We start from the raw sequence: 15,912 nt of genomic DNA, 5'->3' as shown, positions 1-15,912 counted from the left end.
GCTTAATCCCCTCTCCTCGAGCACCAGGAAGCAAAGAGGGAAGAAAAAGTCTCTTGCCTCTTCGGCAGCCCCAGACTTCTCCCGGACTCCCTCCCGGCTAGCCGTGGTGCACTAGCCCCTTCAGGCTGTGTTCACACCGCCAACCCCAGTCCTCTCCCTGCGATCCGACCTGACCGAAGCCCGAGCCTCAGCTCCCAGCCCCTGCCCGCCCCGGCGGGTGAGCAGACAAGCTTCTCGGGTTGGTGAGTGCTGGTCGGCACCAGTCCTCTGCGGGAATCTCTCCGCTTTGCTCTCCACACCCTGTTACTGCACTCTCCTCCGTGGCTCCGAAGTTTCCCCCTCTGCCACCCGCAGTCTCCGTCCGTGAAGGGGCTTCTAGTGTGTGGAAACCTTTCCTCCTTCACAGGTCCCTCCCACTGGTGCAGGTCGCGTCCCTATTCTTTTGTCTCTGTTTATTCTTTTTTCTTTTGCTCTACCCCGGTACGTGGGGAGTTTCTTGCCTTTTGGAAGGTCTGAGGTCTTCTGCCAGCGTTCAGTGGGTGTTCTATAGGAGCAGTTCCACGTGTAGATGTATTTCTGATGTATCTGTGGGGAGGAAGGTGATCTCCGTGTCTTACTCTTCCGCCATCTTCTCTCCGGCCCCTCAGAATTTGCCTTTTAACAAGATGCCCAGAAGTACTGATCTCATGTATAGTCCATATTCATATTAAATTCCACCAGTTGTGCCAGTGATGTCCTTCATAGTTTTTTTTTTTTAATCCAGGAATCAGTGAAAGATCCCATACCTCATTTAGTTGTTGCATTTCTGTAGTTTTTTTTTTTTTTCAAATTATATTCTTTTAAAAAATATATTTATTTATTTGGCTGCGCAGGGTCTTAGTTGCGGCACGCGGGATCTTTGTTGCAGCACGCAGGGTCTTTTTAGTTGTGGCATGCGGGGTCTTTTTAGTTATGGCATATGGGATCTAGTTCCCGACCAGGGATGGAACCTGAGCCCCCTGCATTGAGAGCGTGAAGTCTTAACCATTGGACCACCAGGGAAGCCCCCTGTATCTCTTCAGTTTTGATTTTCAGTCTTTTTTTCCCCCATGACATTGACACTTTTGAAGAGTTTAAGCCAGTTTTATAGAATGTCCACAGTTTGGATTTGTCTTATTGTTGCCACTTTCGGCAGGAAGAGTACATGTGTGATGATGTACCTTTCTCAGGGCATTGAAATGATTGTCAGGTTGTTCTACTGGTGGTGATGCTAAGTTTAAACATTTGTGATTAAGTGGCATCTGCCAGGTTGTTCCATTTAAAGGCAACTTTTTCCTTTTGTACTTAATAATTAATTGCTGTGATGATCTGGTAGGGATTTCTAATTAGTCTTTGTGTCCCTGGCACCTAGCAGGATCCGCAAGATGTGGTAATTGGTCAGTCATTGACAAGTGAATGACAAACTAGGTCATCAAAGGTATACATTACAAGTTTTAGAGTCAGTTCTTTCTTGCTTTCTCACTCAGTCTGGGTAACTTCCTATACTCTAGTTAAGTTCCGGCATCTTTTCTCCTGGCTCTCCAAGAAAAGTACAGTCCTCTTCTTCCTGCGCACTTCTCAGCTGTGTGAGAAGTTTCTCTGCCTTTTAGTCCCATTGTTGTAAAACAAAACCCTCCTTTTTCCTTTGTCTCTTTTCTCTTGTGCTTCCAGTCCACATGCTGGTTTCATTTTTGTTTTTCAGACCAGAGTCATCCAGTTTCTTATGGAAACAGGGACTTCCTGTGTATCCATAATCAGTTGCCTGTTAGAGGGCTTAGTGCAATTTTCTCTTTAACACTTCCTTTGTTGATGGTCTCAACCATGTCCAGTGGAAGCTAAGTAAACGAACATAGATATCCAGACCACACTGCAGTTACTTCAGCAGCTCTGGAGCTTGTTTTCGTTTTTTCCTTCACTTGATCTCTCTCACCTCTTCTTGCTCTATGCTCTAGCCACTTTGGCCACCTCTTTCTCTAAGCCCTGGGAGATGCTGCCTTGTCTTTGTTACCTCTGCCTGCAGTGCTCTTTCGCCAAATAATTCACTTGATTGACTTCCTTGACTTTCAGATTTCAGCTCAAGTGTTACCCAGACAGAAGGGCCCTGGAAGGACCCTACCTAATTTCCTTACCATTACCCTGCTTAATTTTCTTTCTAGAACAGATATTGTCTTATTTGTTTACTTATTTATACTGTTACTACAGCATAGTTTCATGAAGGCAGAGTTTTTGGTCTCAAATAGTGTCTGTACAGAGAAGGCACTAAAATATTTGCTGATTGGGTGGCTAAATGGTGGACTGAACTTTTTTTTTTTTTTTAGGTTTACCTTTTGTCCTTTGCTTAGTGCTCTTGGTAATCATTGTGTCTCCTAATGCTTGTGGCATGGAAGTTCTTTCATTCAGTTGTTCCCTGTGTTTCCCCATTGCCTGTTTTTTTTTTTTGATATTTATTTGGTTGCGTCGGGTCTTAGTTGCAGCTTGTGGGATCTTTCGTTGGGGTGCGCGGGCTTCTCTCTAGTTGTGGCACATGGGCTCTGGAGCTCACGGGCTTAGTTGCCCTGCGACATGTGGGATCTTAGTTCCCTGACCAGGGATGGAACCCGAGTCCCCTGCATTGGAAGGCAGATTCTTAACCACTGGACTGCCAGGGAAGTACCTCCACGTTGACTTTGGTACTCTAGAGAAGATAAGAAACAAAATGAGAGTGATGGTATGTTTTATTATGATTAAAATAATTATAATCTTTAAAAAATAGTTATAATAATAAAAGTAATCATAATTATAATCTTAAAAAAATAATAAAGATCTAGCCAAGTGTCCTTTTTTTTATGCATCTATATATACCTGGAAGTGGAGTGACAGCTTGTACTATGTGCCATATAAGTGCCTGATATAAAATGTATTTGTATATGAGTTGATCACTGGTTTATGTAATCCAGTATTCTGCTGTAGATGGAAACTTTTTACTCTGATTGTGTTTTGGCTCTCAGGTTTGACCAAGGCTAAGCATTTTTTTTTGGACAATGATATTGTACTTGTGATTAGAAAGAGACTGTGCTTTTTTTTTGTGGTGGAGGGAGGGGAACAGGTTTTCTTTTTGTTTACATGAACCTGTGCTTTTTTTAATATATAAATTTATTTATTTTATTTTTGGCTGCATTGGGTCTTCGTTGCTGCGTACGGGCTTTCTCTAGTTGTGGCTTGCGGGCTCAGTAGTTGTGGCTCATGGGCTCTAGAGCACAGGATCAGTAGTTGTGGCGCACGGGCTTAGTTGCTCTGTGGCATGTGGGATCTTCCCGCACCAGGGCTCGAACCCATGTCCCCTGCATCGGCAGGTGGATTCTTAACCACTGTGCCACCAGGGAAGTCTGAACCTGTGCTTTTATACTTATTTTCTTACCTCTCCTTCGCCCTCTGCTCCCAATTCCCAACTCGTTTACATTTTAGGAGAAAGTGACAGGCTTGGGGGTGGACTTTGTAAAATAGGTGTTGGAGTGAGTCTTTATTATTATTTTAACTTTTTGGCTGCATTGGGTCTTTGTTGCTGCGCACAGCCTTTCTCTAGTTGCAGCGAGCGGGGGCTACTCTTCGTTGCGGTGTGCAGGCTTCTCATTGCCGTGGCTTCTCTTGTTGCAGAACACTGGCTCTAGGCGCGAGGGCTTCAGTAGTTGCAGCACGTGGGCTCAGTAGTTGTGGCTTGTGGGCTCTAGAGTGCAGGCTCAGTAGTTCTGGCGCATGGGCTTAGTTGCTCTGCAGTATGTCGGATCTTCCCAGACCAGGGCTCAAACCCATGTCCCCTGCATTGGCAGGCAGATTCTTAACCACTGTGCCACCAGGGAAGTCCCTGGACTGAGTCTTAATTATAAAGGTTACCTTTTATTTTTTTGACAGTAACCAGGAGTTTTCAGAGTTGAGATTCCAACAGCTGTGTTAACTCTGTTTAATGCAGATGCAACCTGGCATCCCTACGACTGCCCTGAGTAATCCACAGTCCTATATCTTGTGCACTGTGACAGTTAACGTTACTGTGGGTACTTTAATTTCTAAATTTCCTGATTTGCATTTAAATGAACCATTCTGACATTGCATTAACTTAACCTTGCTGTTTAAAAAAAAATGGCATTTAAAAAAAAAAAAAAAAAATGGCATTTAGTAGCTAGGTGCGGATATTCTAAAGCTTTGGAGCCAGACACATTTTAAGAATAATGTGGCCATTCTGTTGTAAATGAACATTTAATATTTTTGGAGAAGGTATATAGCTCTTTGCACAAATGAGGCAGTTTGCCAACAATCAGCCTCCTTGGTTCTGATGGAACTATGCTTTTATTTTCTGCTTGTTGCTTCTCCATTTCTCTTTCTGTCATGAAGATTGCTAGTCAAATGCCTACCATCTCTGTCCCTGTCTGAATTTATAGTGAACTTTTGCTTTATAGCCAGGATTGCTATTTATAAGGTAATGAAGACTGAGTAACTACAGTTTAACTTTTTATTTTGTTCCACTAAGCGTGATCCCTCCTGGAAAAACCTAAGGTTGCTGTAATTCATTAAGGTTGGCTGGCTCTAGTAGGTTTTGTAATAGATCTTGTGAAGGATTGCTCTGTAAGTTAATTGGAAAACTAGAAATTGCCAAGAGTTTAAAAGTTATTTGTTTAGTTACTTTAAGCAATTCCATTAATTGTAGAGAAGCAGAAGCTATGACTAAGATTGAGGCAGGAGCTTTGTCTTGGTAGGCTTGTAAATATTTTAAAATCAGATTGCATAAATTTAATTCAACTAATACTGTGTCTGCTCTGCATAAAGCATCTTTGCATAAAGTACCTTGCCAGCAACTTAAGGCATATAAAGAAGCATAAGCATAGTTATCACGTTAAAACTTAAAATACAGGTAGGAATACCACAGGCTAAACCTGGGAAAAATAAATTACATTTAATGAAACAATTCAGAGGCTACAGAGAGACCATTTAAATGAAGGGACTACTAGAATTTCAGAGCTGGAAGGACATGGAGCTTAGAATTCAACCCTTTTCCTTTTATAGATGAGAAAACTGAGGATCCAGAAAGGTGAGGTCACTTGTCCAAGGTCAGAGAATAAATGCCAAAGCTGGTTGCAGGAGCCATGTTCTTTCCAGAGAACGTATTTTCATTACATTTTATTTTTTATTTAAATTTTTTTTTTTAATTTTGAAGAGGTCAGTATTCTTTTGTTTTTAAATTTTATTTAATTAATTTATTTTTGGCTGTGTTGGGTCTTCGTTGCTGCACGTGGGCTTTCTCTAGTTGCAGTGAGTGGGGGCTACTCTTCGTTGCGGTGCACGGGCTTCTCATTGCGGTGGCTTCTATTGTGGAGCACAGGCTGCAGGCACATGGGCTTCAGCAGTTGTGGCTCGTGGGCTCTAGAGCACACGCTCGGTAGTTGTGATGCACGGGCTTAGTTGCTCCGCGGCATGTGGGATCTTCCCGGACCAGGGCTGGAACTCGTGTCCCCTGCATTGGCAGGTGGATTCTTAACCACTGCACCATGAGGGAAGCCCTTCATTAGATTTTTAAATGTTCTACCTCTGCTTTTTGAAATCCTTTTAGGGTTGGGGTCACCAAAAGCATAACTTGATTCTGTAGTATAGTTTAATAACATTTGGTGTCACTCTTGGAGGGGCCTTTGATTAAAGATGCCTCACAAGTCTGCTTCCATCATGGTTATTGAAAGACTTGAAAACACACTGAATGGGTTCTCAGTTTTCAAGTGTCAGTATATTTCAAGTTTCTCAATGGAAGTGAGTGATTGAGTCCTTTGCCTTAACACCTCCCTCCTCAGAGACTGTACTTAAGAGGATGTGGAGGGCTTCCCTGGTGGCTCAGTGGTTGAGAGTCCACCTGCCGATGCAGGGGACACGGGTTCATGCCCCGGTCCGGGAAGATCCCACATGCCGCGGAGTGGCTGGGCCCATGAACCATGGCTGCTGAGCCGGCGCGTCCGGAGCCTGTGCTCCGCAACGGGAGAGGCCACAACAGTGAGAGGCCCAGGTACCGCAAAAAAAAAAAAAAAAAAAAAGAGGATGTGGAGTTCTGGGATGTGGAATCAGAAAGGACTTCAGGGGAGAATCTTGTTTAGTGATTGCAAAGTGGTGACCAATAGGGCAAACACAGTACTCAGATATGAGTGTTTGTCCCATACGGTGGTAAAATCTTTTGGAACAAGTTTCTAACATTAAAGTTGGGAGATATAATGTAAAAATCTGCAAGTTTGTATCTCTTAAAAAATCGAATGATCTGCTAACCAGAGGTGTGCATGATAAAGATTGCCTGGAGCTCATGGGAAGCTGGGCACATGCTTTTCCCATTTACCAGTCCCTAGTGGGTCTCCCCAGACACAGAGAGGTCAGTGTCGTTTGCAGTTCATTATTGTGCTTACACTCTGCCTTTTTTTTCCAGTTAATAAGAAAGTGAAATTATTTTGTAATTGGGAAAACAAAAGACCAAAAAGACTGTTTTTTTTGAGAATTAAAAAATTGTTATTATCAACATGTGTACAGATCATCAGGGGACTCTTGTTCTTTCTCTAAGGCTGTCCTAATTTTTCTCCAAGTGTCTGAAGCCTTTTTCCCCGTTACTGGACTGGTCCAGTCTTCCCAGGCTCACCTTGGGCAGCTTGCTCCGTCTTTGATTTATCTCCAAACAGCTTTTCTTCTCCTTGGCAGCTTCCCTGTGGCTTGAGACCTTGTCTCTCTCTCAGCTCAGGACTCTCATCCTCTCCAGTTTTACTCACTGGGCCTGAGCAATGGATTCTAAAACCGTAAGAATGCATGTGTATGGTGTTTGGACCTTGTTTGCTGGTTTTCAAAAGTAATCAAGTCCTCAGGCCAGGTGCCTTTCCTCAGGCAGGGGTTGGGCTAAGTGCTTTTCCCTGGGCTCCTTTCAAGAAGGCCTTTTATTTCAAGAAAAAAATGAAAGGGTGTATTTCTTTGGGAAAGTGAATTGTTGTATGTTGTACTTGTTTAATAATTAAAATCCAAATGTGGCCACATGTCTTCTTGCAGCTAACTTCACTTAAGTTGTCTTTTGACTCCTTCCCTCTGCAACCTTTGAAAGATTTTCTGTTCTGTGTTGATACAGTGGCTGGAATGCTAGGATACAGAAATGTGGGATCCATGGGGAAAAATCATTCCTTCTGAAATGTCTTATCTTTGACATTTGATGACATTTGCTTGAGCTGTTGTCAGTCCTGTAGCAATCTAAAGGACTCCCATCTCCTAGGGTTTACTGACTTGGGCTGATGTTTAGTGGGCAAATAACCTTTAAAAACCAAAGTATAGGCTTGACATAATATGAGTGTAGAGAGCAAATTTGCCCACTTGAAATGAAACAAATTCCCTGGAAATGGGCATTTTGTGTTACCAGATTAAGCAGATCCACATTCCTTTTGGCATTCCATCTTCAGCGATTCTAGAATTTTTAGATGATGCTTCCAGTAATATTTTCAGCTATATGTAAAGGAGTCTACCTATTTGTGCCTCAAGCATGCATTTATGGGAGAGGATACAGATATTTTTTATAGTGAAGTTGCTAGGAGTGTACTGGTCACAGACATGCGCAGTTCTACCTGTTCTGGTCATTATTCAAATATAAGATTTAGATGTCTGATGTTGCTTTCTGTAGAGGGTTTAGAACTGTGCTGATCGATAAGGTAGTCACTGGTGGCTATTTAACATTAATTAAAATGAAATAAAATAAAGATAATTCTCAGCTACACTAGCCACATTTCAAGACGTCTCTCTCCTTCTCCTCTTCTCTCCCCTCCCCCCTCTTGTTCTCTCCCTGTCCTCTCCCTCTCCTCCTACCTTCTTCCCCTCTGCTCTTCTTCCCTTCTCTTCTCTCCTGCTACCCCTCCCTCTCTCCATCCTGTCTCTCATTTTTCCCTTCAATTTCCCTCTGTTCCTTGTCTTTCTCCTCTCTCCCTTCTTTTCTTCTCCTTCCCACTCTTCCTCCCACTTTCCATTTTTCTCTGTATATATACATATATTTAATACATTAGTTTTTTCTAAACCATATGAGAGTAAGTTGCAAACATCATTCCCATTACATGTCACAAGGACATAGCTACAATATAATGATGGGAATTTGAAAAGTTAACATTGATATATTACTATTATCTATTTCAGAGTCCCTGATCAAATTTTATCAGTTGTCTCAATTTTTTTTTCCTCCTAATACAATTTTCAGTCCAGAATGACTGCATTTAGTTTTCATGTCTTTTTTAGCCTCTTTTAATTTGGAAGAATTTCTCAGCCTATCTTTGTTTTTCCTACCTTGACATTTTTGAAGACTAGTTATTCTGTAGAATATCCATCACTTTGAGTTTGTCTGATGTTTCCTCATGACAAGATTGAGGTTATGTAATATTGGTAGGAAATACCACAGAAGGTGATACTGTATCCTTCTCAGTGCATTGTACCGGGGGTACATGATGTCCATTTGTCCCATTATTAGGGATGTTAATTTTTGTCACTTGGCTAAGGTGGTGTTTGCCAGGTTTCTGTACTGCAGAGTTATATTTCCCCTCTTGGTAATCAGTAATCTCTTGGGAGTTACTATGAGACTATGTAAGTACTCAGTTTCTTAGTAAACTTTTCATCTGTTTGCTTTAGCATTCTTTAATAATTCTTGCCTGAATATGATTATGATGTTTCCTAAATGGTGATATTTCTAAATATTTCCTTCTCTATTCGTTGGTTAATTTCCTATTATGGAGGAACTTTTCTTCTCTTTTGTTCATGTTAGCGTGGACTCATTCAGTGGATCACTGTTTAATTTAATGTTCACAAAAGCCATCTAAAGATAATGATAGTCTTTTTTTCTTTATTATTTTAATAAATTATTTATTTATTTATTTATTTTTGGCTGCGTTGGGCTTTCGTTGCTGCATGCGGGCTTTCTCTAGTTGCGGCGAGCGGGGCTACTCTTTGTTGTGGTGCGTGGGCTTCTCATTACAGTGGCTTCTCTTGTTGCAGAGCACAGGCTCTAGGCGCACAGCCTTCAGTAGTTGTGACACGCAGGCTCAGTAGTTGTGGCACATGGGCTTAGTTGCTCCGCGGCATGTGGGATCTTCCCTGACCAGGGCTCAAACCTGTGTCCCCTGCATTGGCAGGAGGATTCTTAACCCCTGCACCACCAGGGAAGACCCCTATTATTATTATTATTTTTCTTTTCTTTATTTTTTTGGTTGCATCGGGTCTTAGTTGCAGCACACTGGATCTTTGTTGAGGCATGCGGGATCTTTCGTTGCGGCTCGCAGGCTTCTCTCTAGCTGTGGTGCACAGGCTCCAGAGCGTGTGGGCTCTGTAGTTTGTGGCACTCAGGCTCTCTAGTTGAGACGTGAGAGCTCAGTAGTTGTGGAGTGTGGGCTTAGTTGCCCCGTGGCATGTGGGATCTTAGTTCCCCAACCAGGGGTCGAACCTGTGTCCTCTGCATTGGAAGGTGGATTCTTTACCACTGGACCACCAGGGAAGTCCCTGATAGTCTTTTTCTAAAAAGTAAATGATAGTTTTATTTTATAAATGAGGAAACAAGTTCAAAGTGATTAAGTGATGATCAAGCCTGCCTTTTGATTATATTGTCCTCCTTACAATTTGTAAAATAAAGATTCTACTTTTTTCATTACAAAAACAACTTGCTAAGTACCTGTCATTTTATAAAATCAGAAAATACAATTATAAAAAAGAATGTTAAAACCACTCATAATCCCCAAATCTTAGAGGTAACAATGTTAATATTTTGGTTTATATATCCCCCTGCAGTTATACTTCACATTGTTTTCAAAATCCCCTTTCCGTCTTCAGTAGTATGTATTTTGAACATTTTCTCATAAACCTCTACATTTACCCCATTTTTAAAATGAGAAATTGAGATATACATACCGAGCCACATACTACATGTCTTCCATCTAATTTAACATTTATGAATATTTTTTCATAATTCCTTGGTCTCTCTGTGTATGTATTTTTACTTTCGCTGAATTTGAAAGTTGCAATCATCTTGACATTTCACCCCTAGATATTTCAACATGCATCTCCTAAAAATAGTCCTTTTTTTATATAGCCACAATTCATTACCACACCTATGAAATTGAGCAGTAATTCCAAATATAAATATTAAAAATTTACCAATTTTCCTGCAAATGTCTTCTTAATAGCTTTTTGTTTCAAACTGGGATGCAAGCAAGATACATGTATTGCATTAGATTCTTATGTCTCCTGAGCCTTTTAGTCTAAAATATTCCCCACGCCCCCCATATTGACTTTCTGAAGAGTTAATGTCCTGTTGTCTTGTAGGATGCCTTACATTCTGGATTTGTCTGTTACCTCATGGTGTTGTTTAACATGCATGTGTATCCCCTGTAAACTTCTATACTTCATGTAAACTTGCAATACAGTCTAGGTTAGGGTTTCTTTTTTTTAAAAATTAATTAATTAATTAATTTATGGCTGCGTTGTGGTGAGCGGGGGCTACTCTTCGTTGCAGTGCACGGGCCTCTCATCCTGGTGGCTTCTCTTGTGCAGAGCACGGGCTCTAGGCACATGGGCTTCAGTAGTTGTGGCACGTGGGCTCAGTAGTTATGGCTTGCGGACTTTAGAGCGCAGGCTCAGTAGTTGTGGCTCACGAGCTTAGTTGCTCTGCGGCATGTGGGATCTTCCCAGACCAGGGCTCGAACCTGTGTCCCCTGCATTGGCAGGCAGATTCTTAAGCACTGTGCCACCAGGGAAGTCCCTTGACATCTTATTTAATATGTTAATAAAGAGTATATATATTACTGCATCGCACATTTGTAAAGTATTTTTATAACTAATTTTCAATATATGTGTTTCCTTGGTAATCCTTTGACTTGTATTTCATGCATTTAAAAAAAGTTTTTAGAAAGGGTCTATAGCTACCCTGTGCAGTACTGAAGCCACTAGCCACATGTGGCTATTGAGCCCTTAAAGTGTGGCTTGTCTGAATTTAAACGTGCCTTAAGTGTAAAACACATCCCAGATTTCCAACACTTAGTACTTATGTAAACATCTCTAATTAAAAAAAACTGATTACATAACAAAATGATAATATTTTAGAAATACTGTTTTAAATAAAATATATTATTGAAATTAATTTCATCAGTTTCTATTTACTTTTTTAACACGGCTACTAGAAAATAAATTACATAGGTGGCTTGTATTATATTTCTGTTGGACAACATTAGTCTATAGGCTTTACTAGACTGCTAAAGGGATCCGTACATTGAAAAAGGCTTAGAATCCCTGTGCAGAGGCTTCATTAGACTCAGGTTAAACATTTAATTTTAATTTTGCTGTTGCACAGCTAACTTTGCTCAGTTTATAGTAATACAGAGGCTCTTGAAAAACATTTAAAACTTTTTTTTTTTTTTTTTTTTTTCGCTGTACGCGGGCCTCTCACTGTTGTGGCCTCTTCCGTTGTGGAGCACAGGCTCCGGACGCGCAGGCTCAGTGGCCATGGTTCACGGGCCTAGCCGCTCCACGACATGTGGGATCTTCCCGGACCGGGGCACGAACCCGTGTCCCCTGCATCAGCAGGCGGACTCTCAACCACTGCGCCACCAGGGAAGCCCTTAAAACATTTTTTTTCATTAAGAGTACTTTTTTGGAAACGTAGGGCACTTCATATTTCATTATGTTAGGCATATACTATCAGAGTTGCATTATTAGCAATAGTAAGTTTAGTTATTTAAGGGGATGATTATTAGATCCCAACATTGTAAAGGTGTATTCTCCCCCCTTTGTAATTAGTAAGTAACCTGTTCAGGTGATATTTTGGCATCTTACAAATACCCTATTCCCCAATAGCCTATCACCTAATGGTGTTAATATTCATTGATAATCTGTGTTTGAATCAGTTATCACACTGGGGTTTACAAAATGGTCATTTTCTAGTTCTATTCTATATTTTTGGTACAGAAATTCTCTTCCACCCCCTTTCTTTTGAGGATACCTGTGGTCATAGGATAGCTCTCTAATAGGCAGTTACAGTCATCAGTTATTCTTCTTGATACTCAACTTGTGAATTTAGCCAATGGAGCCCTTGGTTCTAATATCTTTTTGATACGATCTTGTTAGTCTTTGTGTCTTTCCTTGCTTTCTGCACAATAGGATATATCAGACCTGTAATAAGCCTTTTTTTTCTTTTTTTTAAGGAAATAGTATTTAATAGAAATAAAGACCTGGGCAGTGAGAACACTAATTTTTGTTTTTTCTAAATTTTGTCAGTATAGTTTTTTAGGAGTAGCACAGTATCCCCTTGTGTGGTTGGTTGTGTGATTTATTCAGTGATCTGTTGTTTGAAATTTAGGTAGTTTCCAGTTTTTAATGATTGTATACAGTGTTGATGTGAACATCATTGTATCCAAGTTTTTACATGTACCTTAATTTTTCCTTTAGAATAAAAATTGAGAGGTAGAATTTCTTGTTCACAAAAATACACCCTTTTAAGGTTTTATATTTGTATGAACAGTTTGTTGTCTGGAAAGTTTTAGTTGTTTACCTCAACTACATGTCTCACCTGGTTTTCTGGTTTTTCTTTACTCTTTGAGGCACTACTTTTTTTTTTTTTTTTTTGCGGGCCTCTCACTGTTGTGGCCTCTCCTGTTGCGGAACGCAGGCTCAGCAGCCACGGCTCACGGGCCCAGCTGCTCGGACCGGGACACAAACCCGTGTCCCCTGCAGCAGCAGGCGGACTCTCAACCACTGCGCCACCAGGGAAGCTCTGAGGCACTACTTTTAGAAGCAAACAGCAACTGCTTGGTATTTTGGCTGAAGTCTTTTCCCTTAGTCTTAAAGCCTCTGTCTAATGGAGGTTTACCTTGACACTGATACAGTGATATTTGACTAAGTGTGACTTGAAATTTCTTCTGGCTACAAGTGATAATAGCTGTAGGTGCAGAGGGCAGTAGGCTTAAGCATTATATTTTAATACAGTAAGACAAGATATTCTCTAAGAATCCATCGAACAATGAAGTGAGGTTTACGTTTTAGATAATAGTGTATAATAAATATTTTGGAATAAGAAAAACCAGAATCTTCTGTATTTAGTCTTCTTTCACTTTAGCTTTTCATCCTAATTCTAAGTCAGTGTGGAAAAACTGGAGGTAGAAGTGTCTTGGTGCCAGAGAAGCCAAAAGGGAAAAGCTCTGTGTGTTTGGGAATGCCGTCTTATAGTAGCCCTAATGTTTGTAAACTCGAAATCTTAAGTGTGAGAGGTTGTAAGAATTATGGGCCCTCACGTGCAGGCTGGTAAGAATTTTTTTCATCTTGTGGTGATTGTAGCTTTCCTGGTATAAAAGTCCTTAGGTAGGAGAAGATTTGTTATATGTTTCATGTTTGTGTTTGATACTTGCCTGACTTTGTCTCTTTCTCTTTCAGAAATGACTGCTGTCCACGCAGGCAACATAAACTTCAAATGGGACCCCAAAAGTCTAGAGATCAGGACTCTGGCAGTTGAAAGACTGTTGGAGCCTCTTGTTACCCAGGTAAGAATCTGCAAATAAATACATAGTTGTTGTAACATGGTTCCATAGCAATAGGCCCGGGTAATAAACACAGGGCAAGGTTATTTAGTTCAAAGCCTTAATTTGAGTTGGTTGAGTTTAGGCTGATAGTAATGAGACAGTTTGGCTCCGCTAATAGTTAAATATTGATGTGTGGATTCATTTAGCCGTTTAGAAACACATTTGCTGCCATTTTTTCAGTCTTATTGGCAGTAATAGGGGCTAGTGGTATGTAGTGCAACTAATACTTAAAAGTATTTCCAAAAAAGATAGGATGCAGAGCCTTGACTGTTAAGCTTCTTCACCCTGCTTAACACACCTTTTGTTGTCTAGGATTGATTAACAGGTCATTTAACTTGAGGGTGTAGGGTTTGGTATGTTTTGTTACAAGTACAGATATCACAGTGTGATGACATTTCATTAACTGCTAGCAACTAGCTATGCACTTATAGTGTTTTGGCATATTTTACTCCTCTGTGTGTGTGTGTGTGTGTGTGTGTGTGTGTGTGTGTGTGTGTGTATGTGAGAGAGACACAGAGACAGACAGATACCGTGCGATCATGAAAATGAAATGTAATGGCATGTGTTATCTTTTTCAAAAACTCCATTCTAGCTCATAAATATAAACTAGTATTATAAATAAGTAAGTAAGTAAGTAGGAGAGTGGTAATACTCGAGAATATTTACTTTTCTTGGAGCCCATCTTCTGCGGCTCTTAGGTCTTCTGTGGACCGCGTTACACTAATAAATGTTTAGCCATCTTCAACCTATACAGATCATCATTATTATATGTGTTAATGATGGTTAATGTCTGGGACTTAAAACACCATCACAGTAGGCTGCTTTGGGCAATTGTTCCTTTCTTTATTAAGGGCCTTTCCTAATTAATTGCGATTTGTGTGAATACACTGAAAAGATTTCAGAAGCAAGTTATCTTAAAACATTTTGCACAAGTTGAAAACATGGAAAAATGTGACTTCCAGGCAGATCTAATAAATTCATTGTTAACCTCTTTCTAACCTTCTTGATGACATGCAGTAGAGACATGTGACTTGTTTGTTACCAGTTTTTAATTTGTAAATTGAAGCTTAAAAACCTAATGATCATGTTTGAGGAATTAAAATATTCATTATATTTCTTAGCTTACACATTGAGATAGCTAAATTATTTTGGAAACTAAATAGAGTATCATTCCTGAATATCTTAAATATGGAGAGAGTTGAATGTTATTTGTTAATACTTAGTGGAATCTCATAAGTGTGATGTTTCATTTTATTATGAATAATTTATTCTTGCTACCTTTAAAGATGTTAGTCTTTCTGTTTTTTTTTAAATTTTAATTGACTACAATTTAATTTTCAAAAATGAAACTTTTAGGTTACAACCCTGGTAAACACCAATAGCAAGGGGCCCTCTAATAAGAAGAGAGGTCGTTCTAAGAAGGCCCATGTTTTGGCTGCATCTGTTGAACAGGCAACTGAGAATTTCTTGGAGAAGGGGGATAAAATTGCAAAGGAGAGTCAGTTTCTCAAGGAGGAGCTTGTGGCTGCTGTAGAAGATGTTCGAAAACAAGGTAGGTCAATATCGCTTTTTATATATAGAGAGGCAGGCCTTTCTAGAAAAATAATCCTTAAAGGTGACTTTTTGTGGTCAGTATTTTCATTCTTATATGCTTGCCAGTTGCTCAAGTAACTGAATATTCACTTAGTGGAGATGTATTAAGTTGTACTGACTTAAGCTTTAATCAGGAGAGATTAACAAAGGAACATCTTTTTTGGAGAATCTGAATCCAGTTCCATTGGGTGTTCCAAATAATAGTTGAGTCTTAGAAATGTTATAACACAATTTGATAGGAAATAAATGGGGCAGAAGTTTATATTTTATCCTATGTAATATCTCTTAGTTTATGCTGAAGATGTAAGGGTGATAAAATGGAAAAATGTCCAGCCATTCTGAAAATACATTAGAAACTGCTTCATTCTGTCAGACTGGTATGTTAAATCAGCCATGCATATTTGCACTGACTTGAGTTTAAAATAATTTAAATGTGAGTTTAAAGGAAACATTTTTTTTTGGAAACTCAGAAGTAGTAAAGAGTGAAATTGTAACCCACAGCTTATCGGTAGTTACTATTAGAAAAACTGTCATCACTATGATGTAATAAGCACAATATAAGAGGACTTTATTTTATTTAAAACTTTTTTTTATTTTATGTTGGAATATAGTTGATTAACAATGTTGTATTAGTTTCAGGTGTACAGTAAAGTGGTTCAGTTATACATGTATCTATTCTTTTTCAAATTCTTTTCCCATTTAGGTTATTACAGAATATTGAACAGAGTTCCCT

The 15,912-nt window shown here is 39.8% G+C and overlaps 1 protein-coding gene across 2 annotated transcripts in view; it reads left to right on the top strand.

Annotated features, from left to right (window-relative positions):
• Positions 1–15,912, top strand: part of CTNNA1 (catenin alpha 1) — a 197,764-nt gene that overhangs the window by 25,103 nt on the left and 156,749 nt on the right. The window contains exons 2-4 of one of the 2 annotated variants that reach the window (XM_028493272.2): positions 6,712–6,806; positions 13,441–13,547; positions 14,943–15,138. In XM_028493272.2, the coding sequence (XP_028349073.1) occupies positions 13,443–13,547; positions 14,943–15,138 (301 nt within the window). In that variant the 5' untranslated portion in view covers positions 6,712–6,806; positions 13,441–13,442. The remainder of the gene's footprint in view (positions 1–6,711; positions 6,807–13,440; positions 13,548–14,942; positions 15,139–15,912) is intronic. The other variant, XM_007108937.4, reaches the window with a different exon arrangement.

Source organism: Physeter macrocephalus, chromosome 8 (assembly GCF_002837175.3).
Source record: "Physeter macrocephalus isolate SW-GA chromosome 8, ASM283717v5, whole genome shotgun sequence".
Classification (NCBI taxonomy): Eukaryota; Metazoa; Chordata; class Mammalia; order Artiodactyla; family Physeteridae; genus Physeter; species Physeter macrocephalus.
Note: the sequence above shows the minus strand (reverse complement) of the source record. Positions and strands in the feature narration are given on the sequence as shown.